The sequence below is a fragment of the Plasmodium vivax genome, chromosome 9, assembly GCF_000002415.2.
Source record: "Plasmodium vivax chromosome 9, whole genome shotgun sequence".
Lineage (NCBI taxonomy): Eukaryota > Apicomplexa > Aconoidasida > Haemosporida > Plasmodiidae > Plasmodium > Plasmodium vivax.
This window is the reverse complement of record NC_009914.1, coordinates 1,062,797-1,079,938: the sequence shown is the minus strand read 5'-3', so window position 1 is coordinate 1,079,938 and position 17,142 is coordinate 1,062,797. Positions and strand designations below refer to the sequence as shown.

The 17,142-nt window shown below is 48.3% G+C and overlaps 4 protein-coding genes across 4 annotated transcripts, besides 13 other annotated features; 1 reads left to right on the top strand and 3 right to left on the bottom strand.

Annotated features, from left to right (window-relative positions):
* Nucleotides 1–1,098: 1,098 nt before the first annotated feature.
* Nucleotides 1,099–5,604, top strand: PVX_092080 (hypothetical protein, conserved; the record flags this gene model as incomplete). The annotated part of the gene is made up of 1 exon (XM_001615359.1): nt 1,099–5,604. The coding sequence occupies one exon, from the start codon at nt 1,099–1,101 to the stop codon at nt 5,602–5,604; it is 4,506 nt and encodes a 1,501-aa protein (XP_001615409.1).
* Nucleotides 1,929–1,966: a microsatellite.
* Nucleotides 2,488–2,524: a microsatellite.
* A 472-nt stretch (nt 5,605–6,076) lies between the features above and the next one.
* Nucleotides 6,077–8,337, bottom strand: PVX_092075 (26S proteasome regulatory complex subunit, putative). Its single transcript, XM_001615358.1, has 4 exons — nt 7,759–8,337; nt 7,173–7,505; nt 6,547–6,978; nt 6,077–6,389 (listed from the first exon to the last, which is right to left on the bottom strand). Exons 1-4 carry the CDS (start codon nt 8,119–8,121, stop codon nt 6,336–6,338), a joined length of 1,182 nt encoding a protein of 393 aa, XP_001615408.1. The 5' UTR covers nt 8,122–8,337; the 3' UTR covers nt 6,077–6,335.
* Nucleotides 6,742–6,769: a microsatellite.
* Nucleotides 7,950–8,045: a microsatellite.
* Nucleotides 8,227–8,277: a microsatellite.
* Nucleotides 8,338–9,904: 1,567 nt separating the features above from the next.
* On the bottom strand, nt 9,905–12,381 carry PVX_092070 (hypothetical protein, conserved). Its single transcript, XM_001615357.1, has one exon. The coding sequence runs from the start codon at nt 11,919–11,921 to the stop codon at nt 10,632–10,634; it is 1,290 nt and encodes a 429-aa protein (XP_001615407.1). The 5' UTR covers nt 11,922–12,381; the 3' UTR covers nt 9,905–10,631.
* Nucleotides 10,278–10,303: a microsatellite.
* Nucleotides 10,707–10,733: a microsatellite.
* Nucleotides 11,187–11,236: a microsatellite.
* Nucleotides 11,403–11,426: a microsatellite.
* Nucleotides 11,726–11,746: a microsatellite.
* Nucleotides 11,915–11,947: a microsatellite.
* Nucleotides 12,382–13,198: 817 nt separating the features above from the next.
* Nucleotides 13,199–13,221: a microsatellite.
* A 1,117-nt stretch (nt 13,222–14,338) lies between these two features.
* PVX_092065 (spermidine synthase, putative) lies at nt 14,339–16,807 on the bottom strand. The gene is made up of 4 exons (XM_001615356.1): nt 15,977–16,807; nt 15,277–15,747; nt 15,052–15,172; nt 14,339–14,918 (listed from the first exon to the last, which is right to left on the bottom strand). The coding sequence occupies exons 1-4, from the start codon at nt 16,190–16,192 to the stop codon at nt 14,761–14,763; spliced, it is 966 nt and encodes a 321-aa protein (XP_001615406.1). The 5' UTR covers nt 16,193–16,807; the 3' UTR covers nt 14,339–14,760.
* Nucleotides 15,707–15,728: a microsatellite.
* Nucleotides 16,808–17,142: the final 335 nt, after the last annotated feature.

Here is a 17,142-nt window from a genome sequence, read left to right as displayed (position 1 = left end):
GCACAACTACGCTGTAAAAGGGGTGCCACTGGGCGTGAATTATTCTAGTTTGTTATAAGCTCGACTGGCACACAAGTGACCGCTCATTTGTGATTAGCGGCGCTTCGATTTACCCCCAAACGAGCGCCACTTGCTATGTTTGTCTCCACTAAGTGTTGCAAAAGAGTTTTTTTTTTTTTTTTTTTTTTTTTCTTCCCCTCCTGGTGGGGAGAAGGGATAGATCAGTTTAAGATCAGTTTAACCTGACCTGTTCAGGGAAAAAAAAAAAAAAAAAATGGAGAAGTTCCTCCCAAAAAGGGAAAAATAACTCATCGGAGGGGACTTAAGATAAACGAAAATAAAAATAGGGAGGTACTCATGTGCTGCTGGAGTGGACAGTCCCTTACGTGACATATGCCGTGTGCACCTCTCAGATACAGCAACATAAAAATGGGGAGTCCCCACGTGAGCGAAACGCACGCAAAGAGTTCCAATAAAAGGACGAAAAAAAAGGATGCACATGGCGAGAAAGAAACAGAAGCAGCGAGGGAACAGTTCGTCCTTCCCGAAGGAGAAAATTATTTTCCGTGCGATGAACTAGACAAGTCTGCCAATCTTTCCTCGCGCGGGTGTGCAGGGGAACAGTCCCTGAAGGAGGGGGCAACGACGCGACTGTCCGATCGAGTCAAATGTGCGCACCTGAGTGGTTTTTTTAAAAAAGGGAGGAGGCATAAAATTAATTCTGCAACTTCTGCAATTTGTGCAACTTCTGCAAAGCGCGTAAATGTGAAGAGGACCCCCCAGCCGGGTAACCTCGCCACGTCGAAATGTTGGGAGGTTGACGTGGAGGGGCAGCCTGCATCAGAATGTTTAAGTAAACATCTGGTGAAGAGGGAACATCCGGACGAATCATTTGATGAGGGCAGCACACCGTTTGGGGGTACACACGAAAGGGGAGGGACTTCGAATGGAAGGCGTCACCATAGGAAAGGCACTCGCCGTGACTCCCCACCTGCGGGGAAGCAAAAGCATATCTTCTGTGAAAACCTCTTTTATGGGCAACCCACCCAGGGGCGTAGTCAAAATGGGAAAGCGGCAGAAAAGTCGTGCCCCAAACATATGGTCAGTAGTATCAACGGACTCACAGATGATGCTGCAATAGAGAGACGCCCCTCCACAAAAGAAAACAACCAGACGTCTTCAAATTTAACGAAGGCGAAAAGAATCTCCTCCGTGAAGTTGAGCAAACCCTCCAGTGATGAGCTAACCGCAGTGCCAGACGAAGTGCCCAGCTGGGAAAGGGAGGGCACACAAAGAGAGGATCCGCTGCATGTAAACTTCAATCTACCTGCGGGAAAGACAAATGGGGACTCTCCCAATGAAGACGATAGAAGCACCCCCCATGGTGAAATAAAAAAAAAATTTAGCCTCAGTCATCTTTATAGTAACTACTTGAGGAGTAGGTCGAAATGGTCTCGCCAGCTTGTACGGAAGAACGCCTTCGGACGCCCAGGGAGTCGCGGGTCGGGCGGATCTCTTCACAGCGACGTGGGCTCCCCCGCGAGGCGGCCGCGCAGTCCATTGGGCAGCAGCGCAAGTGGGCGGTCTACAACCCGTCCAGCTGACCACCCCGCTGACCGCCCAAGTGACCCCCCGCCCAGCAAGGCAGCGAATAGGAACAGCCGCTCCCAGAAGAGCAAGCTGGTGAAGCTCTTCCGAGAGGGAAACAACGTGTACGTGAAGAACCTTAAGATATGCCCGCGCGAGGAGAGGCACCAGCACGTGCTGTCCAACTGCAAAAGCGCCAAAATTAGGGAGAGACCCATCTTGAGTCTGCCGAAAGAAGCCATTCCCTTGAGCGAGTTAGATAAGCACAAAGGTAAGGCGACCAAAAATTTGCCCCTGCCCATAGTAAGAACAGAAAAGGAAGACGCCCATTTTTTTAAATTCAAAAACACCTGGTATGAGCTTTTTTTCTACACCAGCAGTGGTGGTAGCAAGAGCAGGGAAAGTCTCTACAGCCTCATGTTGATGAGGCTTAATTTCGAGTTATTGATTCAACCCATAAAAGACATCATCTTGGTTGACCATAACACCGCCTCGTTTAGCTACCCCTATATTTACAACGCCTATTTGATTCCCCCCCTGGATGTGCACGAGACAGGGAACTCCCTCCGCATTCAGAAGGCGACAAGCGATCACTCGCTCATAAATAATGGCTCGTGGGTCTTTTTCAAAACGGGGGAGAAGGGGGTACACCGAGGGGTGCCAACTGGAGGAGGAGTAAATGGTGTGGGAGGCAGCACAATAAGTGGTCGGGCAGCCAACTACTTAATAAACATGCAGCGAAACAGATACTTCGTGGATAAGTGCTCCTTCAGGTGCGCCAAGAAAAGTTACTTCGCCTCTTTGAAAAGTGTTCCCCCTTTGAGTGGAGTGCCTTCCCCTCTGGGGGGTGGTACTTCACCCGATGTTTATCCCACCAAACGAGGGATAGACCCTCTCGTTTGCGGACAGCCAACAAGGGGGGTCACTCTTTCCGGGGGCATTACCACTGAGGAGGTGAAAAAGGCAAACACGCTGCCCCTTTGGGGGAAGAGCCTAACAGGGCTGCTATCGAAGAGCAGCGCGAAAAAGGACAACCGATGTGACCTGCACACGAATGGGGGTCAAATGGGAAACTTGCTTAACATGGCCACAACTGTGAAAGGGGACGCTACAACGGAGGAGTCCCACTTGGGAGAAGGACGTGTCAGCCCGGCGAGCAACTCCCTGTTCGACTGCTCATGCGTCTATATGACCTATGGGAACAGCAGCATAGAGCCCGTCTTCCCCTACACTTGTAAAAATATTTTTTTCCTCTTCCAGTATTACCACAATTACCTGAACGGGGTGGTCAGCTATTTCAGGGGGGATAAGCGGCGGAGTGGGAATGCTCAGCGGAGGGGGGATGCGCAGCGGAGGGGGAATACCCAGCGGAGTGGGAAAACCGTTCCGCCGCCTACCTCCTCGCCGCTTTCCTGGCCGAGCGAACGGGGCGGCAGGAGGACCCCCCTGGCAGACGTGAACAACTTCAAAATACGCAACTTCATAAACGGCAAGCTGTACGACTCCGTTTTCAGCCACGTGAAGAAAAAAAATTTGGAAAAGGTAAAGCAGCACACAGAGGGGAGGAGGCGGGACCCCCCAGTCCCCATATTCTTGTGGGTCATTTTTGGAGGGAAGGATATGAAGTCCATGGACTCACTAAGCACCGTTTATAAAATTCTGCGGTACGCCACAGAGATACCCCCGTCCGAGTATGTAAGGTACTTGTCCAAATTGGAGCGGAGGAAAATAAAAAAAAACCTGCACAGGGAGGGGAGCGAAAAGAAGGAGGAGGCCTATCCCTACGGGGGAGATAAGCACAGCGAGGCGAAGGAAGGGGCCTGTCCCAACGGGGGAGACAAGCAAAACGAGCAGAAGGAAGAGTCCTGCCCCAACGGGGGAGAGCAACGGAGGGGGACCCCAAAGGGGGGCATTCCACCTGAACAGGAACACGACTCGGCAAATGAGTTCTTCCCCAATTTGGCTGCTCCCCATCATGTGAGGGAGCGAAACGGACCAAGCAGTGGGAGCCCCGCCCAGAGGGGAAGGGCAAAGAGAAAAATGCCCCCGTTGCCGCGGTTTCCCCAACTACCCCCATTACCCCCGAACATCTTCTTCCACAAAAATTTATACAAAAACGCCACCGAAATATACAACCGAATTGTAACGTACTACGAGCAGTACAGTCGGAAGTGCGACTCGTTTGGGCCTGAGAATTATGGCCACTTTTTGGACTACTACAGGGAGAGGGTGCGGGGGCGCTCGGGGGACAGCGAGGGGGAGGATGCACAGTCGGGGGGTGCCCCTCTTCGAGGAGGTCACCTCGGGAAGGCCCCCCATGGGAAGAGCCCCCACGACGCGGGCGAAAACTCCGTCGAAGACGACGACGCATACGACTTCTTCATAGAACGGAGCGACAGCGAAGGGGACGAGCTGTTCGACTTCATTTCCTACCACATGCAGGGGAGAAACCCCTCGTTTGAAAACCGCGGGGGGGAAGTGAAAGAAGGCAAGCTGAACTACACGGATATATACGGGCCGCTAATCTACAAGAAGAGGAAAAGGAGGAACCCAGTTAGGTACTCCTTTTTGCTGCTGGACTACCCCGCGTATAACAACAGCACGGGCCACCCCTCGCCCCTGACGTTCAAGACAAGTGCGCTGGCGGCGCTGAAGGAGGCCTTGAAGGAGCTGCGCGGGGGGGGAAGCGACGCCAGCGGTGTTGGCAGCGTTGGAGATGATAGCGGCGTTAGCAGTGAAGGCAGTGCTAGCGGTGTTAGAAGTGTAGGCAGTGCTAACCGCGGTAACCCCCTTAGCCGCTCCCGCGTGTCCGTAAACATCCTGGGCTACTCGCTCGGGTGCTGCGTCGGCCTGCAGCTGCTGCTCGACATTGCGAAGAGCCTCTACAACGACTTCTTCCAAGGGGAGAGCAAAACGCCATTCCACCGAAAGGAAAGGGAGCCCATTAGGGAACCCCCAAACGAGGGAAACGACTTGTCCATCAAGCTAAACAGTAGCAGCAACAACAGAGTTAACGAGTACGTGTATGACGCGCGGAAAATATTAACCTTCCGGGATGTCTTTGTGAATGGACCTTCTGCCGCAGCCGCTGATGGGCAGCCACGAGGGGACCCACGGGCAAGTGCCCAAGGGGAAGACGACAAAGACGATCTGCAAAACCAACCATTTAGGAAACACACCCCCTATAAAGCACCCCCCTCCGTGGAACTACACCAAGGGAGAAGCAGCCACTACTGCTGCAGCGTTACCAACTATCAGCAAAGGAGTAGGCTAAAACTGGGGATTCACAAAAATGCAGGCCGAGAAAATGCAGGCCGAGAAAATGCAGGCCGCGAAAATGTACGCCGCGAAAATGTACGCTGCGAAAATGCCCCCAATAAAGTCAGCGTAAATGAAAGCCTGCAAAGTGCAAAGCAGCGAAAGAAAGAGCTGGAAAAAAAATTAAGAAACGAATTAAACATAACTGTAGATAGAGTCGTCCTGGTCGCTCCATTCACGAACACGCAGAAATTGGTGAAAAGCATTTTAAGCAATAGTGTGCTGTTTCTACTTAGCTGGTTTGTCATGAATAAAAAATGCCCCTATGTCCACTGGGACAACATCTCCGTGCTGAAAGAGTTTTTTAAAATACTGTACGACTTAAAGGGAACAACACATTTGAGTAGCATTTTTGCCAACTTGCAAATTCATTTTATCCACGGAGAGAAAGACACACTGGTCAATTACCAAATGAGTTTGAAGCTGTATAAACTTACAAACACACTTACGTCAAAATATGCCTTACACCATGTGAAATCTTTTCTTTACATTTTCAAGGAGGACTGCCATTCGTCTATCTTTAACACTGAGGGAGAAAATAAAATTTTGCAAATTATTTTTAAGCCCCTCCGATTGCACCCCTTCAGCACAACTAACATACACAAGTTGCATTTCAGTCTGTACAGGGACATCTACTTGTTGAAGACGGCCTACTTGCAGTACATCTCTGGGGTGACCTCTAAGTTGGTTCGTGCGTGAATTAGTGGGTACAGAAGTGGGTGTATGTAGCCTCCCCCACAACGGAGGAGTCGTTCATCTGGGAGATGCTTCGCACAGTTGCCGCGAATGGCTCCCATGACCCTTCCGTTTTTGTCCCCGTCGACGATTTGCCTTTTTCTTTGCTTGTCAGCTAGCGATTTTGTTCATTCAACCGCAATTAACCGTGTTTAATAGTATTTTTTTTTTTTTTATCTTGCCAGCTAGCCATTTTGCACACTTCCGCTGCACTTAACCATATATATCTTTTTTTTTACCTTGCCAGCTAGCCATTTGCACATTGCCGCTGCAGTTTACCGTATATATCTTTTTTTTTACCTTGCCGGCTAGCCATTTTGCACATTTCCACTGCAGTTTACCGTATTTTTTTTTTTTTTTTTTTTTTTTTTCCGCTTGGCGGGTCAAAATGCAACCGTTCGTGCTGGGGCCTGGCAACGACCGACGTGAAACCGTGGAAGACAGCAACAAAGTGTGCTTAAATAAAACTCTGCACTGTGCAGGTAAGAATTGTCTTAAAAAAAAAGGAAAAACGAACCGCCGTTTTGAAAAAAAAAATTAAAATGGCCGCAAAATTGTTGCAAGGTGGTAGCGGCGCAGCAGCGCAGCGGTAGGGAACAGATGGCCCATCACAACCGTGGCCGTGATCGCCCTGCGGGGAAATCGGCTCACGCAAAAGGGGAGCCACACAACGGCTATTAGGTAGAGATCGCCGGTCACATGTCAATAACCCTGGACAGCTTCTGTATCCTGTTTAGTAGAATGTCCCCCTGTACAGTGGAAAGGATAATGTGATAAGGGGGCACTCAAATGGAAGGGCAAATGCGCCCCCCGATGGGTCGACACACCGGTGCATAAATGTGCACCTCCGCCCCGGACAAATCCTCGGAAGACACCGCTTCACAATCACGCGCGCGCGAAACCTACCTTTTTAATCGTGTTCAAATAGAGCGTGTTCCGCTCGTTGGGCTGGTTGCTCTCTATCGAACCGTTCACCTTGTCAATTTTGCAGTTCAACTTGCCATTCGCGATGAAGGAGGAAATTTCGCTCTCAATAAATTCCTCACTGACCCCAAAGGCGTACGCCATGTTCTTAAGCGTGACGCTTTTGAAGGGCTCCAGGAATTGCCTATACGCTCTCACCCTCGTGTTTCGAATAAAATATCGGTAGTGCCTTCCCAAGTATTTGTCCCTCTTCACTCGCATGGCTATTTTGATTGTCTTTTCCATAAACGTTCGATAATCGCAGTGGTAAAAGGAGGATATGTAACTCTGCAAGTCGTCATCGCTGCTCGTGACCTGCAAAATCACCGAGCTGTTCAGAATTTTTTTATCCAACACGGTTCTCTCTTCTGTCATCTGCATGTACGAGTCAGGCAAAAAAAAAAAAAAAAAAAAAAAAAAAAAAGGTAAATAAGGGGGTAGATGAGAGGGCAAATAAGAGGGTGACTCTTTTGTGGAAGTTAAATTGGGAGGGCCCCACAACGTGGACACATGCGGCGGAACAAAACTCCCGCTTCGCAAACGCTAATGCCAACGCCGCAGCATCTTACAATTCCCAGAATGACAACGTAGAATATAACTTCGTCATATGAAATGATTTCCGTCGCTGTAAACGTTGACGCTGCGTCGATCAAAATTTTGGAGGCTTCTGGGAAGTTCCTAATCATAATGTAGTTCAAAGCTTCGTAAATCTTGAGTTTGTTTTTCCTTTCCCAGTCCCCTCCTTTCTCCATCTGCGTTCTTGCCTGCTCCAAATACTTCTTGGTGTTTTTCAAGTCGTTGAAGAAGATGCTTATTCGTATGATCGTGAGGAGGATGTCCAGCTTGACGCCAATGCCTATGCCCTTCTTGTACACTTCTTCGTATTCCTTCAGCGCATTTTCCTGCGGGGGGGTAGGTGTGTGTGGCGGTTGGTGTGCGGAGCGGTTGGTGTGTAGGGGGCGGTGTATGCTGGGTATTTGCTGCGTAACTCACGCAACGGGTGGGATGCAGAGCAAGGAAAATGTGACACCCACGCTTGTCAGCCAACATTCCAGTGGGTCTCACACACGAACGGCGAAAAGCAGCCGTCCTTCTCCCACAGGGGGAAAAGGAACGCCCCCCTGAGGAATGTCCCGCTGAACTGGGTCTGCTAACCTTGTCTCCAATTTTGCAAAAAAAATTTGCCTTGAGTAAAACGTCATTTTTGGTATCAACAGAGTCAAAATTTTCGGAGGCCTCTTGGATTTTCTTTTCTATTTCGTTAATTTCTTCGTCCGCATTTTTCTTTAAAGAATTGTAAAGGTCCTGGTCTACAGGAATGTTCAATTCTTCGCATACATAGCTGTAATATGGGTACATGTTATTTTTTTTTATTTCATCTTGCAGCTTCACCCACGTTTCGTTCTTCTCATCTGGCGATATATGTGCCAACTGCAAAATGTAAAATAAGTCAGCCAGGTAAAAATTGGGGTAGCTGTTTTTGTTCAGCTCGCAGATATCTTCTTTGTTCACTTCCATTTTGTGTGGCTCCTTTTGTTTTTCTCTTTAGTCATAAAGGAAATTGGGAATTGTTCCTCTTTTGGTTCGTTGAGGGGGGGACTTTAAGAGCATTTGTTTCGCCGGGAAGGGATGACAGGGGGGGGAGAGGTCATATCCTTCCTCTTCCGCGTTTTCTGGGGTTAGCTGGGTGAACTTGGCCAATTGGGGTTTCACATTTGGTGAATTTTAAACGTTAAATTTTGCAATTTTAGCAGGGCAACGCCCAACTTTGTTTTTTTCGCATGCACGGAACTTGGTGTAACGGGCGAAAAGAAATACTGACAGCACGATGGGCGTGTGAAATTGCGGAGGGGGCGGGGCGACAACTTCACGTGCCTACGTGGCTCTTCCCCCCTATTGGCAGCTACTTTGGGGGCCTATTCCCCATTTAGGCGTTATTAAATAGGGACGGGAGGGGGAAAAAAAAAAAAAAAAAAAAGAAAAGCGGCACACAGTGGGCGCATAATATGTATGAAAAAAAGCATTGCCTTTAAAAAAAAGAAGATAATTCCTCGGGGGTCATTTTTTTAGCAACCTAAAAGGTACACATATCTGCGGTGGGCAATCAGCTCCATGGTGACCATTTGGTGACCATTTGGTGACCACTTTTACGTGCCGTTTTATTCCTTCCCGTGCTACACACCCATGGTGGTGCAAGTTACCCAGGGGAGGCACCCCGCTGTGCAGATAACACACATGTTGACCGTCGCCATCGTGATTGCTTTGTCACTCCCCAAGGGGGAAACTTCCCTGAAGAGAACACTCTGCTGTCAGGCACTTGGCTCCTCTTCAGTTTTGCATATGATGGAGGGGTCCCCTTTTTTTGGGCCTACTGTTTAAAGACATCCCGAAAGTGCCCCCAACTGAGGTGACCCACCTGGTGCATGCCACCCCCCAAGGAGGAATTCGCCAAGGGTGGCCCGATGATTGTTCTTTCTAAAAAGTTCGCTCATCGGAAATATAAATTGGTACCCCCGAATGGGCCGCTTTATTTTTTACCTTTTCAATGTCGATGTTCTTCCCAAATGAACAATTTCGTGATGAGAAAAAAAAAAAAAAAAAAAAGGCACCCCACATCATAGGCAAAGAAAGATGAAGTAGTTGCAAAATTCGAAGGGGCTACACCCCACAATGGGTGACTCTACGTGACCATGGGAGGAGTGGCGGTTTCCCTCACAGAGAGGGGAAGGAGAACGTGGGCAACCTTTCATGCCAATGGGAAAGCCACATGGGCGATTACAACAGCTAGGGGGTCTGGCTACAACGGGATGCGCCTACACCCTTTTACAATTAGCCCAGTAGGGGGTGGGATAGGCCACTTTGTAGACCCTCCATGGTGGCATCTTAACCCGCGTCATCGGCTGCCTCCCTCACGCAGGACCAGTTCTGCCGACCCGATGCCGACAGCCACGGGTGGATGGCCCAAACATATATGTGTGCGTGTGAAGTTTTTTTTTTTTACAAATTTATTAATTTTTTATCAATTAAAAAAAAAAAAAAAAAAAAATTGCGCACTGGTGAACGGGTAATGATGCAGCGATATAATATATATATAAATATAAAGGCGGCACGTATATAAATATATATAAATATATATATATATATATATATATATATATATATATATATATTTACACAAGGATAATTCTTTCTTTCAAAGCAGTTATGTACACACGTGCACGTAAAATCATATGCATATATGTAACAAAAATGAAAACGATGCACTGAGGGGGCGGTGATACTTTCTTCTTACTTTCTTCTTACTTCCTTAATTGTTTCTTTTTCTTCATGTGCGTCTCGGCTGATCTGATCTCATCTGATCTGCTCATTTTTTTCCCTTTCATGTACGTACTGCTCATCAGCTTGGCGGAATTTTTTTTTTTTTTTTGCTGGACGTACGTGGTTAACGCGGCGCATGCACATTTCTTTATTATACAAACTAGCACATGCACGTTGTGCGCGGGGAGGAGAGAGGGTTGGTAACCCTACGGCCCCTCCCCAAGCGCACATCCATTTGTATACATCATTGCAGCATACGCACAAGCACACCCTCGAAGGTAAAAATGGGATTCATAAAAAAAAAAAAATATATATATAATATATATACACACACACACGCATGCGTAGGTAGCCCCGTATAGAGATGGCCTTGTATGCACGTGGGGCGCAGGGATAAATGTAAAGTTACACGGTGCATGGTACATCTGCACTTCTGCGCTTTTGCACTTCTGCGGTTCTGCGCTTTTGCACTTCTTCACTTCTGCTCATCCGGGTGATCCGTTTGGAGGGGCCCTCCCGCTCGGAGACGGCCGCCTCGCGTGCGTACAGTTCATGTATGCACGTAAGGGCGCGGATGGGGGGAATGTTCACAGCAGGTCTTTCTCTAACTAGCCTCTTTTGTGCCTTTTGCCTCTCTTGTCGTTTTACCCTTCATCTTTCATTCATGTCATCTGTTAGTCCTCCCCCTCCCCGTCGCGCCGCGAATCAGCTCAGTGCTGCTCATCCGAGTCGTCCGCGCTGGGGGGGTCCTGCTTGTTGGATGGGCCGCCAATGGTTGGTCGCGCGCCTCTGCAGCATGGGGTGCCGTTTCCCTGGAGGAAGTCGTTGAACATGCTCTCCAAGTCGAGACCAGGTGGGAGTCCCAAACTTCCGAGGGCATCCATAAAGTTCATTTTGCCCAAAAAGGGTAGGAGCATTCTATTTCCGTCACTTTGGCTTTCAAAGAATTTTAACATGTCAGCCATCATTCTGTTGAGATCATCTGGGTTAAGTGGTTCCACGGGGAAGGGGCTGCCACCATCTGCCTTTCGGAGGAAGTTCTTTCCATTCGAGTTGCACACAGTGCTAAAGTGGTTTCTGCTCAGTTGGCTGTTAAAGAAGACGCTAAATGGCTTTTCTTTCTTCTCATCTTCCTCGGTGCATTTACCCTCAATGGTGAAGGAGGTGTTCTTAAGCATGATAGAGACTGCCTTCTCCTTAGTCATGGGTCCCTGTTGGAGATCCTCACTTTGGTCATCACCTCCATCGTTCACGGAGCTCTCATTCTCTTCAATTACGTTATTTCCATCGAACATAATTTTCTTGGATGTGTGTGAGGAGAAGGAGTAGCTGCTCTGTTGCATGTTTGGAGCATCTGGGTTGTGCTCATCATCTTCTTCCATCAACTCAGAGAGGTCTTGGCTTCCATCCTTTCCTGCGTTGGAGCCATCCTCCGTAGAGGCGGAGTCGTAGGAGGACTCCATTCGCTCAGTCAGTTGATCCCCACTGGTAATTTCCCCACGGCTGCTACCTTCACCATCTTGGCCAGATTCATCATTTCTATACAAGTGGAAAAATTTCCTTCTCAATTCAGAAAAGAATTTCATGCATATGCCTTGGAAGTTCTTTTTAAAATTCTTCAAATTTGTGTTGGGTGGCCTCAAATTGTGTAGCTCTAGCATGAGGCGTACCTTATACTCCTCAGCGGCATCCTTAATCACTTGTTCATTTTCGCTAGTAAATAACGCGTTGACTGCCTTGGATGAGTTATTAAAATTAACGTCGAATCGGCTGAAGGCACATCTAAATCCATTATTGGAAAAAGAGAACTTGCAGCTCTCTTCCTTCTTGGTAAAAATTTCATTAATGATGCTGAGGATTTTCTCGTGCTCGCTGTTCTGCACTTGCAATTTTCCCGTGATGGTGTTTATTTCTTCTGGTTCCTGGTTTTCATTGTCGAGGTTTAGGGAGTACACGGGCAGGAGCAGCAGGAGGATCGAGAGCGCGGCCTTCTTCATCATTTTCGCGGCAATGGGGGGGCAAACGACCGGCGTGAACGTACGCAAATGTACAAAAATATATGTAAGTATATACGCGTATGTTATACGCTGCGATACGTATGTATCTATATGTATGTGCTCGCGGAAGGGACGCCTTCTTCGCAATTTAATTTGTTACGTTAAATCAAATCGCAACAGTTAAATTGAGCGGTAAAAAAAAGGAAGCTCTCCTTTAGCGGCAGGCGGGCTTCTTTTATTTTTTCGCTTTTACGCGTTTTATACGTTTCGATTTGGAACGCTTATCGCTTGAGTTTTACGTTTTTTGCTAATTATTTTGGGAAGCTTTTTATTTTATTCTTTTTTTTTTTTTTTTATTTTGTTTTGCTTTGCTATGCTATATTTTGTTTTAATTTTGTTTTAATTTTGTTTTGCTTTTTTTGCTTTATTTTGCTTTATTGTGCTTTGCTCTGCTTGCTATATTGTTTTTTTTAATTTTTATTCGCTGCGCTTTTTTTTATTTTGGTTAATATTTTTTAGCCGAAAAAAAAAAAGAAAAAATTAATTTTGCCGCGATGGTTAAAAGGACTATCTGCTATCCATCCATCTACATGTGGCGGAGGTATATAACTGGCGGACGAAAAAAAAAAATGGCCCGCTGATTTGCCGATTGATTTGCGTTTTGCGGTTTGCGGTTTGCCGTTTGCTTGGGCTTTTCGCTGCGCCGTATTTCATTTTGCCACTTGGCCAATTTGCGGCTTACCACTTTGCCGCTTAACCCCGCTTCACCTTTCATATATATTTTTGAACGACCGGATGACCGCAACGGGAAGAGGAACGAGTTAAGTTGGCGCGCTGCGACGCCCTTTCCTCTTTTTTTTTTTTTTTTTTTTAAGATTCCACCGCCGCTGGCGCCCCCGACGGGATGATGGTGGAGGGTTATTTATTATATAAATGCAGCAAAAAAAAATGCCTCTTCCGCCGTGAGCATATGTTCTCAGCGCCAGCCGCGCCTGAACGCAAGCGCGTGTACTGTACTCGCGCCCCGGGGCCGTTTATATATACAAAGGGGAAGAAGTACATACGTGCCGCCCAACATACGTGCCGCCCAACATACGTGCCGCTCAACATACGTGCCGCCCAACATACGTGCCGCCCAACATACGTGCCGCCCAACATACGTGCCGCCCAACATACGTGCCGCCCAACATACGTGCCGTTAAACATACGCACCGCTCAACATACGTGTCGTTAAACATACGCACCGCTAACATAACATACGCAATGTACATTTGCGCGTATACCTAGGCATCACGCGTACATTCCTTACGTGCATATGGTACGTTTGCACGTATGTTCATATGCATGTTGGCATGGGCAGGTGGCGCTCCTGCCCACCTGTACGTGTACATACGTGCTTCGCCATGTTGGCACACGTAGGTTGCCTTGCCACGTTGGCAGCAGGTAGGATGCTTTGCTGAGGCATTTCTCCTCCTTCCTTCACCGCGTCATGTTCGCCCCCTTGTGGCAACGTGCAAAAAAAACGACTCTCATTTGGCCGCCGGGCGAAATCGGCACACGTAACACGTACGTAGGGGCATATAAGTGCGCGTGGGGATTAAACGGCCCCCCTACGTACGGCGCAGTGTATTGTGCCCATATGCATGCGCGCATGTACCTGCCGATGCGCACATGTAAACCTCGCCAATGGCGCATATGCCGGATCTTGCTACTCCTTTTCTAGTTCCTTCCGCCCGGCAGTGCGCTAAGAAAGGGGTGTTCCCCGGCAGCGGGGCGCGACCACTCCGCCTGCATATGTGCATGTGCGTATGTACGTATGTACGTAAGTATACATCCATATGCGCACATGCGCACATGCGCGCGTACGCACATACGTACATGTACCCATGTGTGCCGCACGCACGCTCACCTGTTTTCACATCACTACATGGTGGTGCCACGCAACGAGGACGCCCCGGCACATGCAGAAACAAATCGGTCAAATTTTTGGGAGAACGGGTTGGAAAAATTACGCTTTTTTTTTCCCCCCTACGCACGTCAAGGTGGGCAGTTCGCTCGGTTTGCTCTCTTTGCTCATTTCGCTCAGTTCGCGCATGCAATGTGATGCAATGTAATGTATGTACGCATATACACCTATGGGAAGGAAAAAAAAAAAAAAAAAAGTTGCTCCCTGCACATCATGGCCATCCAACTGATGCGCGCAAAGTTAACACTCCCCCGAACAGGCAGCTTTCCTCGTTCCCATAAAATAAAAAATGCCAAAGTTTGCAATTTTTTAAAAACTGCTTCCCCCTTAAAATTTAATAAATTTGGCTAAATTTTAATAGCATTTTTAAAGTTTAAAAGGAACAGATACATATGAGGGGGGCTGACTGGGAAGCCCTTTCTCCCGTTCCCTACAGCGCGCATACACTCATAAGCACATGCTGTTGTGCACATTTGAAATGGAGCAGCTGCGCCAGGATGTCCTTTTCTTATGGCCCACGCATGCAACCGAGGCATGTGAACAGTAACCGCAAAGGGTCCGCAACTGCCGCTAACACAAAATGGGAACCAAGTTAAGGTTGAGGGGGGAAAAAAAAAAAGAAATGCATTGCAATGTAATGTAACGTAATGTAATATAACATGGGGATGCACAAAATGAAGGTACTATATGATGGAAAAAAAATGAAACACAAATTTTTCCTTTTTCCAAAAAAGTTTTCCGGCCTATTTTGCACATTTTAAAAATGACGAAGGTGAGGAGGGGGTAACATCGCTTAGCTTGCACATAAACCCACTCGTTGGGGATTCCCCCCAAAAAATGAAAGGCAGCGCGCTACACAGCTACACGACTACACAGCTACACAGATTCGATGTCCTTTAGAACAAAGGTGGGCAGCCTGAAGGCGGCCGAATGGTTCTCGTAGCTGTAGTACTTGAGGTCCATGAACTCCTTCGTCTCGAGGCGCCTGTTCGGCTTGGACATGCCCGTGTCGCTTTTGGAGCAGCAGAGGATGCCTAAGGGGGGGGGAGGCATAGCGCGGTGAAAAGGGGGAGGCATAGCGCGGTGAAAAAGGGGAGGCGAGGCGACGCAACCCGCATGGCCCCACTCATCAGCCACGCGGCTCGCCCCTCCGCGCGAGGAACGTACCTATGCAGCCACAGGGGTACGTCGGGATGCTGATGTTGGCGTACTCGACCTTCTTGAACAGCTTCCTTGCGAAGCCCATCATGCTCTTGATCGTTCCTACGTGGATCCACAGGGATTCGCACTGCGGGGGGGGAGCGGCCATGTGGAAGTGGGAGCGGCGGACAAAGGGACTCGGTAAAGAAGGCGCCACGCAGAAGCGCCGCTCAGCAGCTGCCCCCTCCCTACCTGCGCGACGCAGTAGCCATTGGGCTTGAGCGCGTTGTACACCTTCTCGTAAAAGTTTTGGTTAAACAAAGTCTCGGCTGGGCCGATGGGGTCGGAGCTATCCACGATGATGACGTCATACGTGTTGGTTACGTTTTCTAAAAATTTGCTGGCGTCCTCAATGAAAACGTTAACTCTCTTGTCTTCAAATCCGCAACTAATGCTTTTGAAAAACTTTTTGGAGACCTCAATGACCATTTCGTCTATTTCGCAAATGTCTATGTTTTCTATGGTCTTGTATTTACACAATTCGCGGATGACTCCTCCGTCTCCTCCTCCCACGATGAGGACGTTCTTTGGCTCCTTGGCGACTGTCATGGGCACGTGCGTCATCATTTCGTGGTACGCGAACTCGTCCTTCTCCGTCAGCTGGATCACGCCGTCCAGAACCAACACCTTTCCGAACGTCCTGCTCTCGAACACGAGGATGCTCTGCGGTTCGGGCGAAAAGGGGGAAAAATGGAGAGAAAATATGGGGCGAAGAAATGGGGCAACAAATGGGACAAAAAATAGGCCAAAATATGGGGCAAAAAATGGGGCGAAAAATAGGCCAAAATATGGGCAAAAAATAGCCCAAAATATGGGGCAAAAAACAGGCCAAACTATGAAGCGCAAACGTGCACTCCACAGCGGGTGGACCGCTCCCGGAAGAGGGACCTACTTGATACTTCGACTTGGCCTGGTGGATGACCTTTTTTATCTCCAGACTGAAGGCCTGGCCAGGCCACATGAGGGAGAACTCGCTAAACCAGTTCTTCGAAAACAAAAAGTGGGAGAAGTTCATTTTCTTCTTCATGTGATACAACGCCAGGGAGCACAGCCCCCCCACCAGCACCACCGTCAGCTTGACTTTGTTGCTGTTCATGAGCTTATCCATTCTGCGCCTCGCTGTTGCTGAGTAGGTTGATGTGCAGGTTGGCGTGCAGATCGCCGTGCAGATCGTCGCGTAAGTTGCGCTTCGGTACCCTCGTGTGTTCCACGTGTGCTTCGCTTTCGCGCGTACTTCACTTGTGCCGCGCTTTTTCGTTCAAGTCGCTACTACCCCTCCCGCTGGCCGCTCTCCACTACCACAGCGCTTCTATCGAAGGGCAAGCTCCGTGGCGCGCTTCTCGCAAAGCCTATATCTTTCCCCTTTGTTCGTTACGCGGCGACGTGTATTATTATGCGTATGAACATCCGAGCAACCTCACAGCCACACAGTGGTACATTTCACTGCCGTTCCAACGACAGTACACTCAAACTCGCAACGAGTAATCGCTCTTTTCTTTATTTTCACGACGAAGATGTCATGAGGCCACTGCCTGCTATGTGGGTGAATACGTACGCACGGAAAAAAATCTCATAGGGGTAATAAAAAACAAACAAACACGTCACGTAAACATGCTAATTGGAGAGAAGTTTTTTTTTTTTTTTTTTCTTTTTTCGTTTTTTCGTTTTTTCGTTGTTTCCTTTTTGGGGGGCCAAAGAAGCTGAACAGAAATGCGTATACAATGTAAGTACATGTTTACGCTTGGGGCTGCTTCACTTATGTAGAGGAGCATCCCGGCGGGGGTACCTCCCCCCCCTTTTTTTTTTCTGCGTACGACGCGGTGCCGGCACGGTGTACAGCCCCCCTCTGCAGCACCTACTTCTTCTTCATACTCAATCTTTCCCCATTCTACTTCTCTTCTGCTGGGAGGACCAGCAGCCACGTGCATACATTTCGTTTCTTCACGCACATGTCATGTACGTACGTTCCGCCGTTCACTTACGTTAACTGTTTTTTTTTTTTTTTTTTTTTTTTTGTTCCTGCTCGTAGCGCGTTTTACAATCGTAGATCTGCTTATC